Consider the following 23,721-nt stretch of genomic DNA (forward strand, 5'->3'; position numbering starts at 1 on the left):
ACAAACATGTCCAATTGTCTTTAAAGATTATTTATTTCCTTGCAAGAAAATATCAGCGGTCATACAGAGTGACAGTGAAGGAAGGGCATCCTTTCTCTTTTATAGTCTTGAAAAATTTTGTTTGAAAATGGCACCTTCTGGTAAAAAAGAAAAATTGTAAAAAAAAAAAAAAAAAAAAAAAAAAAATGAAAATTTTAAAGCCTTGCCAACAGAATGAAAGCCTATTAACAAAGATTGCATCATTTTATAGTTAAATGGCCCTGGGATTAAAAATTGCAGTTTCAATGGGGACATTTTTGTCCAAAAGGTCCTATTTTGAGGAACTATTTTGTGTTACTAGTCTAAAATAGATTTTTTTTAAGGAAATGGGGGTGAAATAGTAAAATTCCAATAAAAATACACACCTGTGCCAAAATGTATGCACTTGGCATTAACACAGGCAAAATGATAAAAAAAAATTAATACCATAATGTCGCACAAGGGTTACAAAAGGCCCTAACTCAGTCCATGATTGATGTGAAGCAAACATGTGGTGGCAAACAATTTTCTAATACTGAATAAGAGACAAACATGCAACAATTGTCTTTAAAGATTATTTATTCCCTTGCAAGGAAAGGCCAGCGGTCATACAGTCATACAGAGTGTGACCACTAGAGGAGGGCATCCGTCCTTCTTCACAGTCCTGACTCCCCCAAGGGTATTCCTCGAGGCTAAATGAAGATATGTCTCAGCCATAACTAACACTTGTTTATGATATACTACCCTACTACTCTGTCTCGGTCATATATAGTCACACATTTCTTTTTATCAAGTCAGACAAGGTCATACACATACAGTACATACAATCATAAGGGTTAATAACAGTTTTTTGTTCTATCAATGTAGCAGAGAATCATGGGACAAGCAATCCTCGTGCATTTTATTACCTTATTCTAATAACCATCATGTTTCTAAGATTATGAATACAAGAAAATGCAAACATATAGAACATATTAAATTTCTTCCACAATTCCCCTCTTTTTATCATTCATTGATTACTAAAATAATAATACAGCAAATTGAAGTCATTACATCACACTTATACTCTTCATCTCTGATTTTCATAAAAATGATCACTCTCTTAAACTTGTGAAATAAGGTTTTAAAGGAAAAAGGTTAGGCTGTTTTTATGGGGATAGTCCCTTAAGTGTATAGCAAGCAAGTAAAGACTTTATCTGAAGCCGGGTTAAATGAATAAACACAGTTATCGCACAGTCACTTCAATATAAACAAGAAATACATATGTTCAGAATAGGAAAAACATATCTTAACTCAATTAATACATTTCACTCTAACTTCTGCTGGTTGTGTCATCATCAGATTTCACTGGTTTTGGACATACATCATTAAATTGGTCCTCATCATTAGCTAAAGATAAATGTGGTTTGGATCCAGCCACCAGATATAAACAACACTGATGCTTTGTCAAGCTTACAGACAGAGAAAACATGTGATCATTCCAACACGTATAGTTAAAACACTAGGTATCACTGGTTGGTTTTGCCACCCATTCATCTTCATAGACTTTTGCCTCTGTCAACCACGACATGTGATGTGCGGTGTAAAGCTCTGTGGTTTAACCCTGTCCTTCGCTCTTTGACACATAAATGAAGCCCATTTTATGTCTTTAACACGCCATTCATAAGCCCATTGTGGAGTTTCTAACAAGCAACAGGGCTGGCTATCAATGTCAGGCCCAAAGTACACATTAAATCTCGGCCCATTAAGGGAGTAGGACATGCTGGGACGTAATGAGTTCATGAGTTAAAGTGTGCCCTGACTGTGTCGCACAATTTAGAGGTTCAGTGAACCGATCAGTAATTTGATGTCCTGAAGCAGAAATGGACAGGTAGATATTACAGTATTAGACATTGGCAGTAAACACTGCAAATCACATGGTCGTATATCACTATACCACTCTCTACGGTAAACGATACCCATGAACCCTCCAGTAAAAGAACCCTTCTGTAATTTAAGTTATACAATAGCCAGATATAAGAGAAACATAGCAAGCATTTTCTTCATTGCAGTGTAATCAGTGTATGTGTGTGTGTGTGTGTGTGTGTGTATAGCTATGGTGTTTTCACTTCCCTTATCTGCGCGCCCAGACCTCCTCCCTCCTGCTTTCCGTCTCTCGCTCTCGGTTTGCTTATGCACTGTAAGGACAGTCAGCCGCCCAGTGCCCGTCTTCTTTGCACAGTCGACACTTGGTGCAGTCTCTGAGGTTATGGTCCTGTGCTTTGCAAATAAAGCATCCTTTGCTGGTAAAGTTTCCCCCTCGTCTTCCTCTGCCCCTTCTTCTTCCAGATAGTTGCATCGAGGCTAGATACAGGACTTTGTCTCGTTTCATCTTGCTTTTCTCCTCTTCTTCCAGCTGTTGTTCTTCAGCGTGCAATGCATGAGCTAGAACAGAACCAATTGGTCCGTTCCTCCAGTCAATGTACTTTGCTTTTACTGCTTGTGTGATCTCTTGTCTCAGTCCATCCATGAAATATTTTAGCAGAAAACATTCCCAGAGGCCTCTGTTTCGAGTCTCTTCAATCCCGCTATGTTTGTTGAAAACATCACACAGTCGGGCGTAATAGTCCTGGACAGATTCCTCTCTGTCCTGGCAGCAGTTGTTTATCTTTGACATGTCTACTCTGGTTGGGAACGCAGCTTTAAAAGCATCCGCCAAGTCACTGACAGCTACTCGATAGCCATCATTCGCTGGATTCTTCCACTCCGGGTGTTTTCGCCGGATGTCCGCGATGGACACTTTACCACTCACTTTATGCCAGACAGCCGCTCCCAGTTTCACAAGCAACAGTCTCCTCAGGTCCGGCAAGCTGGGGCTGAATACTTGACAGAAAGTAGTCAGCCACTCAGAAAATCTTTCCCCGGAGTCACTGGGCCTGGGCATATCGGCCATTGCTTCTTTCATATCAGTTATAGTCCATGGTTGAAAGTCCATTATTGAGTCCTCTTGTCCAGCCACGTCAATCTTTGCCGGTTCAAGGGCTTTTAGGTTTGGAGGAGAGCAGTCGAGGTCTGGGTTCATTTTCCACGCTTGCAGCTTCGCTACAGGATAAACATAGGGTAGTGGTAATGAAACAGATAAAGTTCCTTCTCTAGGGAAATCATGGTATTTAATTAACCCTCGCTTCATCTTGCTTTTCTCCTTGTTTGCCAGCTGTTGTTCTTCAGCGTGCAATGCATGAGCTAGAACAGAACCAATTGGTCCGTTCCTCCAATCAATGTACTTTGCTTTTACTGCTTGTGTGATCTCTTGTCTCAGTCCATCCATGAAATAGCTTCGCAGGTAACATTCCCAGAGGCCTCTGTTTTGAGCCTCTTCAATCCCGCTATGTTTGTCGAAAACATCACATAGTCGGTCGTAATAGTCCTGGACAGATTCCTCTCTGCCCTGGCAGCAGCTGTTTATCTTTGACATGTCTACTCTGGTTGGGAACGCCACTTTAAAAGCATTCAACAAGTCACTGACAGCTACTCGATAGCCATCGTTCGCTGGATTCTTCCACTCCGGGTGTTTTCGCCGGATGTTCGCGATGGACACTTTACCACTCACTTCATGCCAGACAGCCGCTCCCAGTTTCACAAGCAACAGTCTCCTCAGGTCCGGCAAGCTGGGGCTGAATTCTTGACAGAAAGTAGTCAGCCACTCAGAAAATCTTTTCCCGGAGTCACTGGGCCTGGGCAGATCGGCCATTGCTTCTTTCATATCAGTTATAGTCCATGGTTGAAAGTACATTATTGAGTCCTCTTGTCCAGCCACGTCAATCTTTGCCGGTTCAAGGGCTTTCAGGTTTGGAGGAGAGCAGTCGAGGTCTGGGTTCATTTTCCACGCTTGCAGCTTCGCTACAGGATAAACATAGGGTAGTGGTAATGAAAGTGAAACAGATAAAGTTCCTTCTCTAGGGAAATCATGGTGCTTAATTAACCCTCGTTTCATCTTGCTTTTCTCTTCTTCCAGCTGTTGTTCTTCAGCGTGCAATGCATGAGCTAGAACAGAACCAATTGGTCCGTTACTCCACTCAATGTACTTTGCTTTTACTGCTTGTGTGATCTCTTGTCTCAGTCCATTCAGGAAATAGCTTCGCAGGTAACATTCCCAGAGGCCTCTGTTTTGAGCCTCTTCAATCCCGCTATGTTTGTCGAAAACATCACACAGTCGGTCGTAATAGTCCTGGACAGATTCCTCTCTGCCCTGGCAGCAGTCGTATATCTTTGATATGTCTACTCTGGTTGGGAACGCAGCTTTAAAAGCATTCAACAAGTCACTGACAGCTACTCGATAGCCATCGTTCGCTGGATTCTCCCAATCCGGGTGTTTTCTCCGGATGTCCGCGATGGACACTTTACCACTCACTTTAAGCCAGACAGCCACTCCCAGTTTCACAAACAACAGTCTCCTCAGGTCCGGCAAGCTGGGGCTGAATACTTGACAGAAAGTAGTCAGCCACTCAGAAAATCTTTTCCCGGAGTCACTGGGCCTGGGCAGATCGGCCATTGCTTCTTTCATATCAGTTATAGTCCATAGTCGAAAGTCCATTATTGAGTCCTCTTGTCCAGCCACGTCAATCTTTGCCGGTTCAAGGGCTTTTAGGTTTGGAGGAGAGCAGTCGAGGTCTGGGTTAATTTTCCACGCTTGCAGCTTCACCACAGGATTAGGATAGGGTAGTGGTAATGAAACAGACAGAACAGGAGAAGGGTTAATAGGTTTTCCCTCATTTTTATTTATTTCCCCTACTTTCCTACATTGGAGTTTCTTCTGCTTCGACTTTCTTTCTCTGCGTTCTGCCTCTTCTAACCAGCACAATATTGTTGGCTTACAATCCACACACACATGTTTAGCATAACAACCGCCCTTCTGTTTTCCACTCCCCTTTACAACAGAGTCTTTTACTACTGTCAGCCTAGTGACGCTTAAAGTTCCTTCTCTAGGGAAATCATGGTATTTAATTAACCCTTCAATGCCCCTCATAGATTTGACCCCGTATTTCCTCATCAGACAAAACACCGGTGTGTCATATTGATAATTTTTACTCTGGGACATCCCCATGATGGTTGGTTATTCTCTGTAGTTATTTAGTATAGTCTCTAGAGAGATACAATTTTCACCCCTCAGGTACCTCTTTATAATTTTAGTTTGTCTTTCACCAGTCTTAGTTTGTGCCTCTTCAGTTCTTCTGATGATTCCAGTGGTGTTTCTCCTGGACCCTGGCGGTCGGCCCGTCGTCTCTTAAGTGTGCGAGGAAGGGCTGGATCTGCTCAGTCCAGGATCATCAGTCACCGTCCTGTTGTAGCAAAACTTTCTTGAATATCACTGCGTAAGAGACACTGAGTCTGTTTGTCTTTTAAAGTAATTTATTCTCTTGCAAGAGAAGGTCAGACAGTCATACAGACATTCAGAGCCTGCAGAGTGTAAGACGAGGAGGAGGTGCTGTGCGACACCTTATATATTCTTTACCAAGGTCTCCTTCAGCTGTTGCTTTTCCTAGCAGTTTTGCACTACCTTTGGCACACTTTTGCACATGCTGCTATTCATCACTACTTCTGACACTGGGACCAACAAATTTAGATGCATCCTGACCTCTGAGGTCAAAAGGTCCCTCTTCAGCTAACCCCCATCCTGCCTCACTCTGCACGGATACACGTGCAAACATATGGCAAGCCGGTTTAGCTTAAATTGTACCCAGCGTTACTCGTAGTAATTGCATTTTTACTAGTAAGAATTGAATTAGACAGCTCTACAATTCAATTCTTACTAGTGGCAATTACAATTAGAGAGCTCTACAAATGAATTTTTACTAGTCATATGTCTCCATTGACTTCCATTCATTTTTAATTACGGAGCTCTACGATTGAATTGTTACTAGTAAGAATGCAATTGCAGAGCTTTCTAATCCAGTTATTACAACAATTCCAATTGGAGAGCTCTTTAATTCAATTACAGAGCTCTGCAATTATACATATCTTTAATTCTTTTTTTTACTAGTAAAAATTCAATTAGAGAGCTCTGTAATTGTAATTGTTACTAGTAATAATTGAATTGAAGAGCTCTCTAATTGTAATTCTTACTAGTAACAATTCAATTGTAGAGCTCCATAATAAAAAATAAATGGAAGTCAATGGAGACATATGACTAGTAAACATTCATTTGTAGAGCTCTCTAATTGTAATTGCTACTAGTAAAAATGCAATTACGACGAGTAACGCTGTGTACAATTTAAGCTAAAACGGCTTACCATAGTCTCACTCTGCACGGATACAGATGTGCAAACATGGCAAGCCGTTTTAGCTTAAATTGTACCCAGCGTTACTCGTCGTAATTACATTTTTACTAGTAAGAATTCAATTAGAGAGCTCTCTAATTCAATTATTACTAGTAAAAAAAAAAAACGAATTAAAGATATGTATAATTGCAGAGCTCTGTAATTGAATTAAAGAGCTCTCCAATTGCATTCTTACTAGTAACAACTGAATTAGAGAGCTCTCCAATTGGAATTGTTACTAGTAATAATTGGATTAGAGAGCTCTCTATTTAAATTGTTACTAAGAATTGAATAAAAAGAGCTCTGCAATTGCATTCTTAGTAGTAACAATTCAATTGTAGAGCTCTCTAATTTAATTCTTACTAGTAAAAATGCAATTACGACGAGTAACGCTGGGTACAATTTAAGCTAAAACGGCTTGCCATACAAACATTCATTCATTTCCACATTACATACCACATTACAAACAATATAAACATGCGACTCACATTCCTTTGTAATCTCTACTGAAGATCAATTTTTTCGGGTCCAAGAGGCACATCCAAGTAACCCCGCCGACTACGCAAAATTGTTGTGGCAAACTAAATTATATCACTGAATAAGATGTTAAATTTTATTTATTTCCTTGAAAGAAAAGGTCAGCATTCATAAAGAGTGCCTACAGAGTGTGACGGTGAAGGGAGGGCATTCTTCCTCTTTTATGACTCTCAGACTGGGGCGTCGGACTGGGGGTAAAACCAGCACTGAATACCAGGGCCCCAAGGGGAGAGAGGGCCCTTGAAAAGTCTGGAATAAAACCAGCAACACCCATTATTTCCTAATAAAATTTCATAATGAATGTCAGATGAAATGTAAAGTTAGTGTATTGGCTGAATAACTTGGTTGATTGACTGACTACATTTTGTATACAAAAAAGTAAAGACTATCTAAGGTCTCACGCTCCCACCCCTTGCTAATGCGCCAAATGGTTTAGTCCATCTGCACACATTTTGTGTTAGTTAGCGCAAACTTCTGCTGTAGAAATGTCTTTCTCAAAGAAAGCCAAATCAGGCCACCAAAAAAGAAAGGAAAGACAGGGGAAGTAATGAAAACAAAATGAGGGGAAACAATTGGTAACTGACTTATTTTCAATGAAAGGTGAGCACAAACTAGAACACGAAATATATAGTGCTAAACTGCTTGAATATCTCCTCGATCATTAGTGCTAAAAATTAACTGAGAGAGCTACCATATATTTTAAATTAATAGGTTATAATATCTAAAATTAGCAATAAGCTAATCAGTGTCATAGGTATTTTAGGGCTGGCCAGGCAAGGGCCAGCAACCAGTCTGGGGTGGCACAGAAATCTTAATTATTTTATCATAAAAAATAATGTGACTATAATGTATTGGACTGTTTTAGTGCCTACACTACTGAATAAAGTTAATTTGTACTTAATTGTAATTGAGATAGTAGAATCATGGAATACTGAGTGATTTTTTTTTTTTATTATTATTATTACCCACCACCTCATATTAAAATTAATTAAATAGTAATAAAAGGGCACACACTATAGCTAAAGTTCGACTTGCTCTGTTAGCTTGGTTCTGGTTCTCAAAATCTCCAATAGCTTGTTCTAGATAACATGCAGATAACTACTGTAGTCCAAAGATTATTCAACCTTCAATGCGTTTTATATAATCAATGAACTCTGAGTATCTCAACTAATTCTGAGTTTGTCAAAAAAAAAAAAAAAAAAAACTTTCTATATTAGTTGTCAAAATAAATAATTGCAACAGTTCTATCATACCTAAATTAAAAAGGAAAACAAAAGATTGCTTTGGAATCCCCATGTGCAAGAATGTGAACAAGGCGGAAGTCAACAGCACACAATGTAAAATGTTATGTTTTTCATAATGTAATGTTGCCAGAATGTAAAATTAGTTATTTTATGGATTTAGAAATTATTCATTTTTGTTTGTCCTTTACAAATGAACGCAAAATGAATGCCTGTCTTCTAGTACAAATGTATACAGTGCTCACATTTAGACCTATTTGGACATTAAAACATTACATATCAGTTTGTGCCTTATATTGTGATCTCACATAGCAGAATATTTTAATCCAGACACATGTGACGCATATATAACAAATACATGCATGCAGTTTTGACAGCTTTAATCGCCTTTTTGATTCTTACATGAGTTGATTGACGACAGAACTACGGCTACAGCACGCCGCATTTGCAGCACAACAGCTGTCAGCCGTATGACAGAAAGGATAGTTAGTTTTACTGACATTTGGCCTGTGGCCAGTTGACTAGTCTTACAAGTTAGTCATCCAATTTTATTCTTTAAAATTGTTAATAACTTTTTAAAGTCAGTAACATAAAAACGTAGATTGGTCTAATTTGACACCGAACAGTAAGACTGATTACCCCTAACTAACTTCTAATTGATCATACTAGTTTTTAAGACAGTCTTAACATAATGGCTATGTTTATGCAACTGGCCCCTGGCCACCCCCTAGATCCGCTAGACTTGTTCATCATATTCTATCCTTGAGTGAAGGCCCTCCTGTCACATACTCTTCTATTGTCATATAATGGTCACACATTTCTCATTTTCTGCCTTATAAATGTCATATACATCCATAAGATTAATAACTGTCCTTTGTTCTATTAAGTCAGCAGAGAAGCATGTGACGCCTCATGCAGTCCTCTTGCAAATTATCAAATTTTCTTGTCTCTTTCTTGTAAATGCAAACATAAGCATATCATATCAATAAAACATATACTAATACAATTTCTTCCAAATTTCCCAGAAAAAACCCCAGTATGCTCTAAAGGGGTGGATGGTGAAGGGAGTGGATTCTGGAATCCATTGCTGCTTCAATGTATATCTAATGACTGAGTGATTATAATCAAGATATTAAAGCAACACTAAAGAATTTTTTTAACCTTAAAATAATGTTTCCAAAATCATATCAGTGGTTCATCAAGTCGTAACAGGGAGAAAGGCACTTCTGGATTCGCTGTCCGGACCCATATATCTGCTATAACTATGCAAGTTTGCCAGATCGGGTCGCGTTTCTGTTGTAACGAGTTACAGTTTAAAATATATATTTATATTTATAATTAATTTTAACGGATTATAATTAATCATAAATATTTTAGTTATTTTTGAATTGACTGTAGCAGAATTAAAAGTACAATTATTTAATCAGTTCATCCAATAAACAGAAGGCATAATCAATAATTAATTCTAGGAAATATATTATCTTCCTGGCCAAGAAAGAATAACCTTTTCCAACTAAAGTAAATAAAGTGCTGGCAGGGTAAGGTATCGCTAGATCAAGATGTTTAAGTGACTTCGATATGTGGCAAACACAGAGACAATAAAGCGTTGATATAATGGTTTAATAAATGAAACTAGGGTAGGCTACACACACAACTAAACTAAGCAAATAGTGTATACAAAATCAAGAAAGTAAAGAAAAGTGAAGAAAGAGAGAGAGAGAAGAAAAGAGAATGGCAAGATTACAATCAGTTAACCACAACCTACGAGAAACATCAGAGAATCAGGGTCACAATAACTTATAACGCATTTAAAGGCTGTGAACGAGTACTTGCATTTACTTTGGTTGCTGAACAAGTCCAAATGCAGGAGATTCTTGAGATTCTTGATGATTTTGCCGGGAGTGCGCTGAAGCGTTCGTTTGGTGGTCCACGTTGAATCCAAAGAAGTTAACTTGACGATGAAGAAGACAGGAGGATGTTGTCTCAAAGAGATTGAGCAAAGATCTGACCTAATCAGACACTCTTAAAGGTCCTCTCAGTTCACACCCATTTGTTGAGGTGACCAATCTAAGATGACCTGGAGAAAGTCTTTGTTCCATCTTATCTCCATTTCATCTTTGGATATCAACATTGGAAGTCACTCTAACATAACTAAAGAATCATAACTAGGCTAATAAAACATAGGGACATGCATACAACACAGGAGAAATATATAAACATTTGAGATAAGTTTGTGGGTAAGAATGGAGTAAATGTCCTTTGTGTATTGGAGTTTGTCTCTGTAGTCTTTAACCAAATGGCCAGTGTCTCCTGCTGTCTCTGAGGCTTGCAGACACAGTCTCCTGCTGAGATCATTCAGTGGAGCCGAGGTGATAACAGCCTTTGAAGAGAACTGGGGCCTGTTTCAGAAAGGAGGTTAAGTGAAAACTCTGAGTATGTTAACCCTGAAATGAGGTAAACTCTGAGTTTTCTGTTTCAGAATGGGAGGTATGTTAAACCTGAGAAAGCAGAGTAAGTCAAGCCCGTTTCTGAAAGAGAGGTAACTTATACTCAGAGTCAGTTACCATGGTAACTTACTCTGTGAACATAACCTGGTCGGGAGCAGGTTTTCTTCGGTAAACCCAGAGTTTCTTTCGGTCTCCTCCCCTTTTTTAAAGTGGAAGTGGTGTATAAACACCTCATTCATTCTTTCAGTACATTTTTATTAATAAAATTAATCTTTTATTAATAAATAAAATATTGCTATTTTTACTGCTGTTTTTTTTTTTTTTTAATAAGATGAAGTCTATATAACTCCTTAACTGGCAACTGAAAATACAGTAGTAGATTAGAGTTACATAATGTAGTTCTAAACAAATTCTACAGAATTAAACTGTGGCATTCAGCCTGGTACTAAGTCTTTGCATAGTACAGAAACTGCATTGTTGAGGGTTTCAAATGATTTGTTACTTACCACTGACTCAGGGAATTGTGTGATTTTATTATTATTGGACCTTTCAGCTGCATTTGATACCTTAGACCATAGGATTTTAATTTCACGTTTAGAAGAATGTGTTGGTGTTGAGGGTATTGCGTTGGCATGGTTTAAGTCGTATTTGTCCGAAAGAACTTTTGCAGTTCGCCTTGGAGAATTTGTCTCTTCTACGGCTTCTCTCACGTCTGGGGTCCCACAGGGCTCCATTTTGGGGCCTATGTTGTTCGCCTTGTATTTACTGCCCCTGGGTCATATTTTTAGGAAATTTGAAATCTCGTTTCATGTCTATGCAGATGACACCCAAATTTATATGCCTTTGAAAAGAAAAGACACTTGCACCTTAGCGCCTTTACTCCAGTGTCTCAAGGAAATTAAAGCTTGGATGGCACAGAACTTTTTATGTTTTAATGAAAACAAAACAGAGGTTATGCTTTTTACTCCCGGTGGTACTTATGAATCACTAAATTTTGATCTTGGTGAGTTGAATCCACTAGTGAAACCTTATGTCAAAAATCTAGGTTTCACTATGGATTGTGATTTTAAATTGGATAAACAGATTAACTTGGTAGCTAAATCGAGCTTTTTCCAATTGAGACAACTCACCAAGGTGAAATCATTTCTGTCCTCTAGAGACTTTGAAAGACTTCTCCACATTTTTATCTCATTGCGTCTAGATTATTGTAATGGCCTCTATATAGGCATTAGTCAGGCCTCTCTCTCTAGACTGCAGAGGGTTCAGAATGCTGCAGCTCGCTTGTTGACAGGGACACGAAAGCGCGAACATATTACACCTGTTCTTTCCTCTCTTCACTGGTTGCCTGTCCATTTTAGGATTAATTTCAAAATTTTGATGTTTGTTTTTAAATCGCTTCATGGCCTTGCTCCTAAGTATATGTCAGAACTGATTAGGCAATACGCTCCATCAAGAGCGCTTAGGTCTGCTCACCATTTGCTTTTTGGTTGTCCCTCGGGTGAAATTAAAAAGCAGAGGTGAAAGAGCTTTTGCTGTAGCAGGACCAAAGCTCTGGAATAGTTCGCCCCTGCACATCAGACAGGCTCAAACCCTTGCTATTTTTAAATCGAATCTCAAAACTCACTACTACAGCACTGTAAAAAGTGAATAGTTGGATCAACTTAAAAAAATTACTTCAATTGGTAACACCTAAAGAAATTAAGTTTTCTCAACTTAAATTATCATGTTTTATCATGAAAAACGTGATAATTTAAGTTGAGAAAACTTAATTTCTTTAGGTGTTACCAATTGAAGTAATTTTTTTAAGTTGATCCAACTGTTCACTTTTTACAGTGAGTTTGGCATTTGACGCTATGTGAGAGTATTGTTTTATTGTTTTGTTTTTTATTCTTTTTATTTTAAGTCATGTTGGTTGTTTGCATTATTGATAAAGGATATGTGTGTACAGCACTTTGTTAAAAACCTGTTGTTTTTAAAAAGTGCTATATAAATAAACTTTGACTTTGACTTTGGCATTTACTGGAAATCACTGAACTGTTCATCTGTGCAACAGAAGCTGATGGACCATCCTCCTGCTGTTCTTCCACACTCTGGGGACGGGGGAGAGATAAGAATACCCGTTTATACTTAGATTTAAACTTAGATACTATTGGCTACTCCACATAAAAATGTGAAAAAATCTGAATGTGTAGATTGTTTGATGTGTAGACACATAATATTAACATTACCTAGGCCTCTCTGTGGCAGCAGAAACTCTTTATCCCCATGTGATGAGCATTTGGTTGAGTACACTTTATAACACTATTATTTGTCATAATTTCTGGTGTATTGAGTAGGCGACTTACAACTGCCTGGGGTTCTGTTGGGACAGGAGGCTCCAAAAGACAGATTACCACCAGAATCTATTGGGACCAACAAAAATCCTAACCCAAAGTAAAATAAATGGAAATATCAAAAATAGCCTACAGTGCTATGCCTTCACCATACCTAGAGACTGGCATGGTTTTATTTCAGTTAGCCTAATAGCTAGTTTGATTTGCATTGAGAGATGATCTTATGGAAAGTACCCCATGCCAATCTCTAGGTATGGTGAAGACTATGTGATGATGTGGGGCTATTTTAATTCCAAAGGCCAAGGGAACTTTATCAGGATGCATAGTATCCTGGATCCATGAAGTAACTGGCCTTTAAAAATAAAAATCTGCCTGCCTCTATGGGAATTTAACATAGGGGTGTCCAGACTTATGCACCCTGTATTTTAAGGAAGAACATTTATTTATTTATGATACATTATTCATTCACAAAGAAAATTGGTGTCCTTTAAGGTTGGATTTTTCCTAATTTTTTAAATTAAGGCATTAAGTTCAATTTCCAAAAGATGATTTTTTATTCCTCTTTTTAATCAACTTTAGCATGGGTGTCTAAACTTATGCATAGCACTGTATATAAAAAATAACACATATGTAAACCTCTTACATTTTATGAAGGCCCTTGGATCTTTGGGAGTGACTGGCTCTGAAGTCCCTCCAGGAATTCCCTCAGCTGTAAATGCTGCTGCACTGCTAGACACTGGATGCTTTAGTTATTTAATATGTCAAATGTTTGTAAAGTCAGGTAGCCTACACCCATGATATGCTCAAGCCTTACTTGACTGAATTATGTTTTTATATTTAATTTTCAGCTGCTGCCATGTTCTTTTAATGCCTGCAGGATTGCACCTACATGAAAATTAAAATTAGGTTGAATAATGTACTGTTCTTCCAGTTTCACCTCAGATATTATAACAGTTGGGTAAGTTACTTGTATTACTAACTACAAATGACATCTTCAACAGTGCAATTAGATTAATGTAGCCTAATAATGACTATCTATAGAATTTATTGGTCTACTTATTACTAATTACTAAATCCCATGTCAACCTTAAACACTTGAACAATACAAGGAGAGACAACTTTTAATGCTTTCAAATAAACAATATACAATTGCATGAATTATTCTTGAATTTACCAAAGTGTGTAGAGGGAGAAGGTTACATTAAAAATATAACTTTTAAAAATTTATGTTAAATAGCCTATACAGAATTGTTCTATAGTCTAATACAATTACATCAGATTTAACTTTAAATTACAGAAGAATTAAGAGTAATCCCTTTAATTAAATTACAGTATTTAGATTACTTGGTAATTAATTACACCCATCACTGTATAACAGTAATTAAAATGTAAACTTATAAACGAAATAATGTTCGTACTCTCCATATGCTTGCAGAAGCTCATCCAGTTCTGCTGGTGGGAAATATGAAGACCTCTTTGTGTCTGGCGCTGTTGCCATGGTGACTCATAATATCTGTGCTCCAACTCAGAGTTGATTGAACTAACTAATTTCAGCTGTTCTGAAACCAAAAACTCAGAGTTTCCCATCTCAGGGTAAGTCAACTCAGAGTTCAAGTTTTAACTCAGAGTTGGTTGAACCTCCTTATTGAAACAGGCCCCTGGTTTTAGGGCCGATGACAACAGGGGAAAGGGGGAAGGTTTTGAAAGTTGAAAGTTTATTTGCCATTTGTACCGGTACAGCTATACAGGTACATAGGAATTTTTGTAGCAGAGCTCGTTGAGTCAGCATTTTAAAAAAAACTAACAAACTACACACACTAAATAGACTTTGAGAGATACAGTCAACGAAGAGCAGCACAAACCTATGTCAAGCAAACCCACACACTAAAGATTATTACTTTAAGATTAAGATTAAATTAAGATTGTTACACATTAAAAAATATTGCACTGTCCCGAGATAATACGTAATATAAGTATTTAAAAACTTACTGTAATAAAACATTCTCTATTTAACAGAGACCGACACATGAACACAACACAGACTACCTCTAACATCTCTTTATACTACAGGGCCGTTGAATGCTTGAATCTGATTGGTTGAAGAACGTTCTAAGGTGTGCATTATTTTCAGGGAAACGCACAGCTAAAGTAGTTCCAGGCAGGTCTTGACCGCATTACAGTTCCATATCACTCCGCGTAGTTAACGGTAATAACGGAAAATAGGATACAATTCATAACAAGAAAAAACATTTAGCCCCATGCGCTTGATCTGGAATTTTCAATGTCTAGCTTCACAATCAATGGAAACATGCAGTTTAATTTTAATAAATAAAGTATATTCCTATCTATAATCAATAGAAAATTAATCTGAATATAGGCTAAATAAATGGATAGTCCTGCAGCACGGATTTTTATCGCAGATAATATAACAAATAAATAATTATTAATAGGCCTTACTTGTTAAAAGACTTTTTTTAAAAAAATTTTTTTTATTTGGCTAGTCTACTGTCATCTGTCAATAATAGAAAAAAAAGAATGAACGAATTAATTAAAACGAATTGAATTAATAAATAAATAATAATATTGACGCACATGCTTTTCTGTCTCATTATTGCAACATCTCTCTCTAATAACTGCATAAAGCCGAGCCGAGGACACACTTTAAGGCCGGTTATGAATGTAATTTGATGACTGATCATGCCCAAACACGTGTTCAGCACGTTCAGTCTGTGTTCAAAGTCGGTGTTTAAAATCTGCTGCGATGAAAACAGTCAGAGAATGTGTCAGCTAGTCGTGTGTCCCAGCATTAGTCTGCTATCAGTGGCTCAAACCTCCGTTACTAACTCTAAAATGACGTTTTGGAATTAGCAACGGAGGCATTGGTTTAGATGCGTAAGAAATTAGTCCTACATACAAGAGCGTTTTAATGACAAAAACTTTACAAACGTCTTGAAATACATAATCTGAACAATGTTTCGAGGTGTGGTAACTGTAGTATAAGCGGAATAATTGACTTCAGGCCGTTGAATTATTAGAAAAATAATGCACACCGCTTCGCGTCGTGACCGCATTACCACCTCGGGTGTGCATTATTTTTCTAATAATTCAACGGCCTGTCGTCAATTATTCCTTACATATAAAAGCTATGTAACACCTGTCATTTTACAAAAATGAGACAGACATATTTGTTCCCTCTGCCATGTCCTTCGCCATCAGTCTAACCGTGGCTGGAAAAAAACTGTTATAAAACCGCACCCTGTGTGAGATACTGTCCGGTCTGCCATATCTCAAGTTGTATATTGAGTGTTTAGGCCTGAACATGGAATGTGCAGGGTGGTGTGTGTCCCTGAGAATGTTCTTATCTCTCTTCCTGCAGCGTTGTGTGTATAGAGTGTCCACAGATGGAAGGTCCGTGACCCTTTGTGACCCTTTGGAGAGCTCACCTTTCTGCCTGGGCCATTTGTTAGGATGCTTTCCACAAGTCCTCTATAGGCCTGGATGAGTGGGTTGTGGCTAAGTCCTGCCTTCCTTAGCAGCCTGATCAAATAAAGCCGCTGTTGGGCCTTCTTCACTGTGACAGCAGTGTTTATGGTCCAACTCAAATTTGATGACACATGCAGGCCTAGGAACTTGTGACTCTCAGCTTTTTCCACCTCAGTCCCCTTGATGGTCAGTGGTTGGAGCTAAACTGTGCAGGACAGTGGCAGCGCGTCTGACCACTTTTCTCTTTGTCTTTTCATTAATTTTGGAAGCACACCCTGTACTTGATAATGCCGTTGTTGTGTCATACTTTCTCCACCAGTTGATAAATGTCTTTCTAATGCCTGGGAAATGTTTTGTAACCTTCACCTGACCGATACCTTTCAGTAAAGAGATCCCATCGATGCTTTGTGGCTCTTGTAGTAGCAGCAACCAAGACGATGTCAGAAAAATAGGTCACACTTTATTTTACACTGGTGTCATTGTTACAGTGTAATTATATATTTAAGTACTGAGTAATATTAAGCAACTACATGTACTTACTATAGGGTTAGGGTAGGATTATGGTTTGGTTGAGGGTTAGTTGCATGTAATTATGTATAATTTACTGCTATTACTATGGTAAGTACATGTAACTTATGTAACAAGGACACTGTAAAATAAAGTATTCTTACAAGAACAGCTGATATTTATTAGAGTCACTTCAGGTGAAAACAGGGGTGTACTATTTCACATGAGCTTGATGATTCTGAACAGTCAGACACAAACCCAGTTATTAAAGGCTGTGCACATTTATGCAGTTGGGTTATTTTATTCTTAACGTTTTTGTCTGAAATGTGTTACTTTGGTTTTCAGTGGCATTGCATACTGTAATTCTTTACAATAAACGTGCAAATGCACTGATAAGATGTATCTGTAAAATTTTTTATATAAAAATCAGCTGTTTTAACAAGACTTTTTATATCCACTGTGCAATCATTTTCTCTATGGAGAAAATTACAGACTTTTTGTTTTCAGAACCGTAGTTTATGCTACTGTATATTGACTCTATATGGTTTAATAGTAAATCACCAATATCTTTGGTCTGTTTTTTTTTTTTTCATTTTTTTTTATTAATTTGTAAATCACTTTGCTTAAATAAAGCACGAAGCAATAGGGCTTAGGGCTTTTTTAGCACGAAGCAATCCTTAAACTTTTTTCCTGTGTCTCAATCACAGACAGTGACAACCAAAAACACTCTAAAAAGAATTAAATGGCTTTGTAAATATCACAATAATAAATAAAATATGCTATATAAAATCACTTAAGTGATTGTTTGAACATACCAAAAACAAAATTGTATTTATACAGTGCTTTATATAATACAGATTCACAGTAATAAACAGGAAAATAACAGAATCAATGATGCTAACTTCATGAAATATGAGACTAATTCAAATTCTGTTGTAAATCAGGGCCCTTATTCATAAAGAATCTTAATGCAAAGAGTAGCTCCTAGTGACAACATTCTAAGAAAATTCTTAGAAATGAGGGCGTTTACTCTTAAAATTAAAGAAAAAATCCTAGTAAAGAAAAAAGTAATTCAGAAAGCATCTTAACCCTTAAAGGAGGTCTTAAGGTCAAAATTGTTAGGAGCACGGACGAGGACTTTTAAGAGGCTTAAGAGTTTCTTTAGCAGAGGTGAAAATGGCAGAAAGACGAAGAAGGAGAAGAAATGTGTTGCAGACAATGGATGACAGTGAGTTAAAGGTATAGTGGAGGATTTTCCCAAATTTTAGAAAAGAACCGTCCTCTCCACTTTTTGAAAAAATGCACATGCGCAACACTCTACCTGCTCCCGAGAGGGAACGCCTATTAAACGTGTGCACGAGAGAGCATGCACGAGCCTAGTTCTCCTCGTGCACGCTCTGTTTACAAGTTGCTGTCGGCATGGCTCATACAAGCCTACTTTTTGGCTAGTCACGTTTGGTGGCACAAATATGTTGCAAATTATAAACTAACTCAAAAACATTCATGCAAGACAAAATGTCAAATGCCCTTCCGTGTTTTATTTACTTATTATACTGATCGATTGAGTGAGGACTCAAGACATGATCTGCAATGGAGAAGTAGCTTGTTGCATTTGTGTAATAAATACTATGGTGAACACATTGGAATTATCAAAAATGAACACACAAGGTTTTAGAACATTTCAGCGTGAGACCTTTTACCATTTGGTCATAAGGCTACTTTAGACAAATTGAGATGTTTACCGTGTCTACGCGGTGCGTGACTTGTGCCAGGGCTAGCATCGCTAATCATAGCTTACATTAACTTTTACTAGCAGTGATTTTAAATGGATTTCTTCAAATAGCATGCCAAACTTTACCTGTCGAGTAGAAACTTCGCGACTGAGGCATCAGTGGGAAGCACAACCTGTGCTTTTAGCGCACGCCAGCGTGTGAAATATTCTCCCTTTCTCTTCTTGTCATACAATTCATAGACACTTTTTCTCTTGCGACCCTCAGACATTTTGAAAAAACCCGGTGAGAACGGCGAGCTTCAATGAATGGCTGAAACCGTAGCTCACCACACATATACACCTGAAAGTGCGCATGCGCAGAATACGAAAACTACCTAGGGACGAGCACGTACGACGGCCTTACGTAAACATATCACCAGAATGATTGACAACTAGGAGGACCAATAGTCTTGATGATCCACCCGGAAAAAGAAAATCCTCCACTATACCTTTAATAAGACACTACAGATTAGATTGTGCAGGGATCATGTTTGTGACTGATCTCATTAGAGACACACTAACGTCTCTGACACAGCGCAGAAATGCCATAGCGCCAGAAAAAAAAGTAATCACTACATTACGAATTTGGCAACTGGGAAAATTCCATGTTTGATACATTAAAACCAACATTCAAACCACCACTTAAATAGATATGCCAGCAATCAGTGTAATTGGAAAGAGTGGAACAATTTTTATCATTCTAAGCCAATCAAATAACTTATAGGAAATTAACAGCATGGTAAAAAAAAAAAAAAAAAAGGATTTATATACTGTTGTGGAAATAATTCTATTCGAAAAGTGAGGAGGAAGGAGACAAGTCGAACCTTTGAAAAAGTCAAAGTATCAAAATGTTTATTTCTTGCAAGAAATTGGCATTCACATACAGAGAGCATCTGATATGAGAAGGCAAGGGGTTAGTTATATATTAGTTATATACCCTTAACACATCCTGGGTAGGCTGCATCTGTCTCAAAAGATCGCCTTGGTTACCTTAAAAGGAAACGTCTTTGTTCAAGATCTCTTGTCTAACATAAATTCTATCTAGACAGAACAATACCATGTCTGCAGAAGTTTCCTGTTCTTAGCTGCTGCTCGAAGTCACACATTTTGCCTATCTCTCGTTCGATCAAAGCTGCGCACATATTTTTCACACTTGAAGTACACAAAAGGTCACTTGGAGTTCACATAGTCTCTTTGCTACTTAGTCTCCTATAACCCAGAACATTTTGTTCCTGCAAGCTTATCTTAACTTATGCATTTCTAAAAGCTTGGTTACATATCTTTAATAATGTGCTTTAGCTTATATGATTATATTTCTTTAAATGTTTATGAGTAAAAATAAATGTTCAACGTTAATACAAGTTGTACACACCTAGAAGTAAAAACACATCTAAAAGTAAAAGAACACATCTAAAAGTAAAAAACACATCTAAATGTAAAATTTCCATTACAATACACATATATAATGTGTGTGTGTGTGTGTGTGTGTGTGTGTGTGTGTGTGTGAGAACGGTCAAATAAGAAAAATTACACATGTAATTTCAAAGTGAAGGCTTAGAATATACCCTATACTTAAAATCACTCTTTTTTTCCTTCTTGGACAACCAACCAATCACAGTCTTCAAAAGATTGTGTCAAACATAGCAACGGGGTCAACCACGCCTACTCACTAAGATGAAAGTTTTTGGGTACTTCTCAATATCCCTTCTCGTCTCCTCTCTCCTCCGTCCTCCATTCTATGACCCGGAAACTGATCGAGCACAGCCATCTTGAAGGACATCTCAATTCTCAAATTGCACTGCGAGGAGTCGAGGATCGAGGAGTGAGGAGGCTTCTAGAGGAGTCATGAGCGAGGATGCACAGGTGTATCCTATGCGGAAGAGTTTTATCAACTAAAACGTGACGCACGTATAAATTCTCCTCCCCCTTCACATCGGTCACAATAATTTTGATTTATACTTTACCTCTGCAGTTTATATAAATCACACATCTCACATATTTCAACAGGGTATCTTGCTTTATTAATATTTATTATGAATTTATTAAATAAACAAACTTCAACAACATAAGGGCAGATCCTTTGAGCGCTGCTGATGACGCAGTGAAGTGACGCTCGAGTGATTAAGTATTCCAATGTATAAAAAAAGCTTTCATTCGATCCCACCGTCCTCGCGTCTTTTCCTTGCAGCCTTTCCTCGCATCCTACAGGGGGTGGAGCTGAGACGCGGGTAAAGGAAGCGAGGAAAGGAAACGAGGATGCACAAATAACAAATGAGAAGCACCCCTTATGTGCAGGCCCGGGGCGAGTGGTTTGCTTTCTCTGTATAGCATTTAGTACTCTGCATTGTGCCCGCAGCATCCCCAGTCCAAATCCAGATCATGGCAGTCTTTTCGTGCATGTGAAGACGTCATTGAACTCCTTTTATATTTTAGCCGAGTGGACCCTCTGCTGCTCACATCCACATTGATGGTTGGCCCCAGTGTTCTCTGCTGCTCACATCCAGAAAAGAAAATAGCATGTGACTCACTGGCAGGAGTAGTCGTGGCCGAGAGGTTAAGGCGATGGGCTCGAAATCCTTTGGGGTATCCCCGTGCAGGTTAGAACCCTGCCGACTACGTGGCTTTTTTTCACTTTGTCTGTTTGCGACAGGAATTGAGACATCCAGGAGCTTTGTACAAGCTGCTTTTTTCTCTAACACGGAAAATTAGGCAACCCACATCTTTTTTCGAGCATGTTTTTGTGTGGGTGAAGACGTCATTGAACCCCTTTTTGCCGACACAATATGTTAGCTGAGTGCATCCTCTGCTGCTCACATCCACATTGATGGTTAATAGCAATGTGACTCACTATCAAGAGTAGTCGTGGCCGAGAGGTTAAGGCGATGGGCTTGAAATCCATTGGGGTCTCCCCGCGCAGGTTCGAACCCTGCCGACTATGTGTCACTTTGTCTGTTTGCGACAGGAATTGTGACATCCAGGATCTTTGTACGAGCTGCATTTTTTTTCTAACACGGAAATTGGTCTCTTTTCAAGCCAGAAGTAAGCATCATTTCAAAAGGCCCAGATCATCTGTGATTTTGGCCATTCTATTCAGGCAGTCGGAGCAATGGCTTTGGCATCCCCCGACAACTTCACGGCCTTCACGTTGGGCATTGTATTTCATGGAGAATCTTGCATATTAGTGTTTTGAAATGTTTCATTCGTTCTCTCTTAGAAAAGTGAAACAGAAACCTACTCATTATGTCCCAATTGCTTGTTTGTCTAAACCACCTTAGAGTTAGCAACATGCCATGAAAAAAAAACAAAAAACTCCACTCTTTCAATGTCAGTGTTCCTAGCTTTGGCAGGAGCAGCCTATCTCTCTCGTCCCTTTATAAATTGTGGTCTTCATCCTTTAATGCCACAAACTTTAAGCTGACAAAGCATGAACACTTTAAGGAGAAAGTGCTGTTATATCCCCAGGGTTGCTGTTCCCTGTCAAAAGCCCGGATAGCTCAGTCGGTAGAGCATCAGACTTTTAATCTGAGGGTCCAGGGTTCAAGTCCCTGTTCGGGCGAAGGTTTGTTGCAGACCTCTCCTAATCTTGTGCTGTGCTCTTCCCAGCCTTTGAGGGAGGTGGTCTTCCTCTTCAAGAAAAGACATGGTGGAGTTATTTCCCAGCATTTGGTGTTGGTTTGCCTGCTGTAACGCTTGGTTACTGTCTAAGCAAGCGGTGGTGGGGGACTTGAGAGAACTGAGCTGAAGCTTGCCGTTGACTCTGTATGTGCAGGCCCGGGGCGAGTGGTTTGCTTTCTCTGTATAGCATTTAGTACTCTGCATTGTGCCCGCAGCATCCCCAGTCCAAATCCAGATCATGGCAGTCTTTTTGTGCATGTGAAGACGTCATTGAACTCCTTTTATATTTTAGCCGAGTGGACCCTCTGCTGCTCACATCCACATTGATGGTTGGCCCCAGTGTTCTCTGCTGCTCACATCCAGAAAAGAAAATAGCATGTGACTCACTGGCAGGAGTAGTCGTGGCCGAGAGGTTAAGGCGATGGGCTCGAAATCCTTTGGGGTATCCCCGTGCAGGTTAGAACCCTGCCGACTACGTGGCTTTTTTTCACTTTGTCTGTTTGCGACAGGAATCGAGACATCCAGGAGCTATGTACAAGCTGCTTTTTTTCTCTAACACGGAAAATTAGGAAACCCACATCTCTTTTCGAGCATGAAGCGAGCAGGTTTTTGTGTGGGTGAAGACGTCATTGAACCCCTTTTTGCCGACACAATATGTTAGCTGAGTGCATCTTCTGCTGCTCACATCCACATTGATGGTTGGCCCCGGTGTCCTCTGCTGCTCACTTCCAGAAAGGAAAATAGCATGTGACACACTATCAAGAGTAGTCGTGGCCGAGAGGTTAAGGCGATGGGCTTGAAATCCATTGGGGTCTCCCCGCGCAGGTTTGAACCCTGCCGACTACGTGTCACTTTGTCTGTTTGCGACAGGAATTGTGACATCCAGGATCTTTGTACGAGCTGCTTTTTTTTTCTAACACGGAAATTGGTCTCTTTTCAAGCCAGAAGTAAGCATCGTTTCAAAAGGCCCAGATCATCTGTGATTTTGGCCATTCTATTCAGGCAGTCGGAGCAATGGATTTGGCATCCCCCGACAACTTCACGGCCTTCACGTTGGGCATTGTATTTCATGGAGAATCTTGCATATTAGTGTTTTGAAATGTTTCATTCGTTCTCTCTTAGAAAAGTGAAACAGAAACCTACTCATTATGTCCCAATTGCTTGTTTGTCTAAACCACCTTAGAGTTAGCAACATGCCATGAAGAAAAAAAAAAAAAACTCCACTCTTTCAATGTCAGTGTTCCTAGCTTTGGCAGGAGCAGCCTATCTCTCTCGTCCCTTTATAAATTGTGGTCTTCATCCTTTAATGCCACAAACTTTAAGCTGACAAAGCATGAACACTTTAAGGAGAAAGTGCTGTTATATCCCCAGGGTTGTTCCCTGGCAAAAGCCTGGATAGCTCAGTCGGTAGAGCATCAGACTTTTAATCTGAGGGTCCAGGGTTCAAGTCCCTGTTCGGGCGAAGGTTTGTTG

At 38.8% G+C, this 23,721-nt stretch overlaps 1 protein-coding gene across 1 annotated transcript; it reads right to left on the reverse strand.

Moving 5' to 3' along the window:
* Window positions 1-587: 587 nt before the first annotated feature.
* LOC307174357 (uncharacterized protein) lies at window positions 588-6,986 on the reverse strand. The gene is made up of 2 exons (XM_079898117.1): window positions 6,803-6,986; window positions 588-5,336 (listed from the first exon to the last, which is right to left on the reverse strand). Exon 2 carries the CDS (start codon window positions 5,099-5,101, stop codon window positions 2,189-2,191), a length of 2,913 nt encoding a protein of 970 aa, XP_079754243.1. The 5' UTR covers window positions 5,102-5,336; window positions 6,803-6,986; the 3' UTR covers window positions 588-2,188.
* Window positions 6,987-23,721: the final 16,735 nt, after the last annotated feature.

Source organism: Squalius cephalus (assembly GCF_949319135.1).
Source record: "Squalius cephalus genome assembly, chromosome: 16".
Lineage (NCBI taxonomy): Eukaryota > Metazoa > Chordata > Actinopteri > Cypriniformes > Leuciscidae > Squalius > Squalius cephalus.

Coding starts and splice junctions, on each gene's coding strand:
- LOC307174357 (XM_079898117.1), bottom strand. CDS start 5,101: ATGGGGATGTCCCAGAGTAAAAATTATCAATATGACACACCGGTGTTT.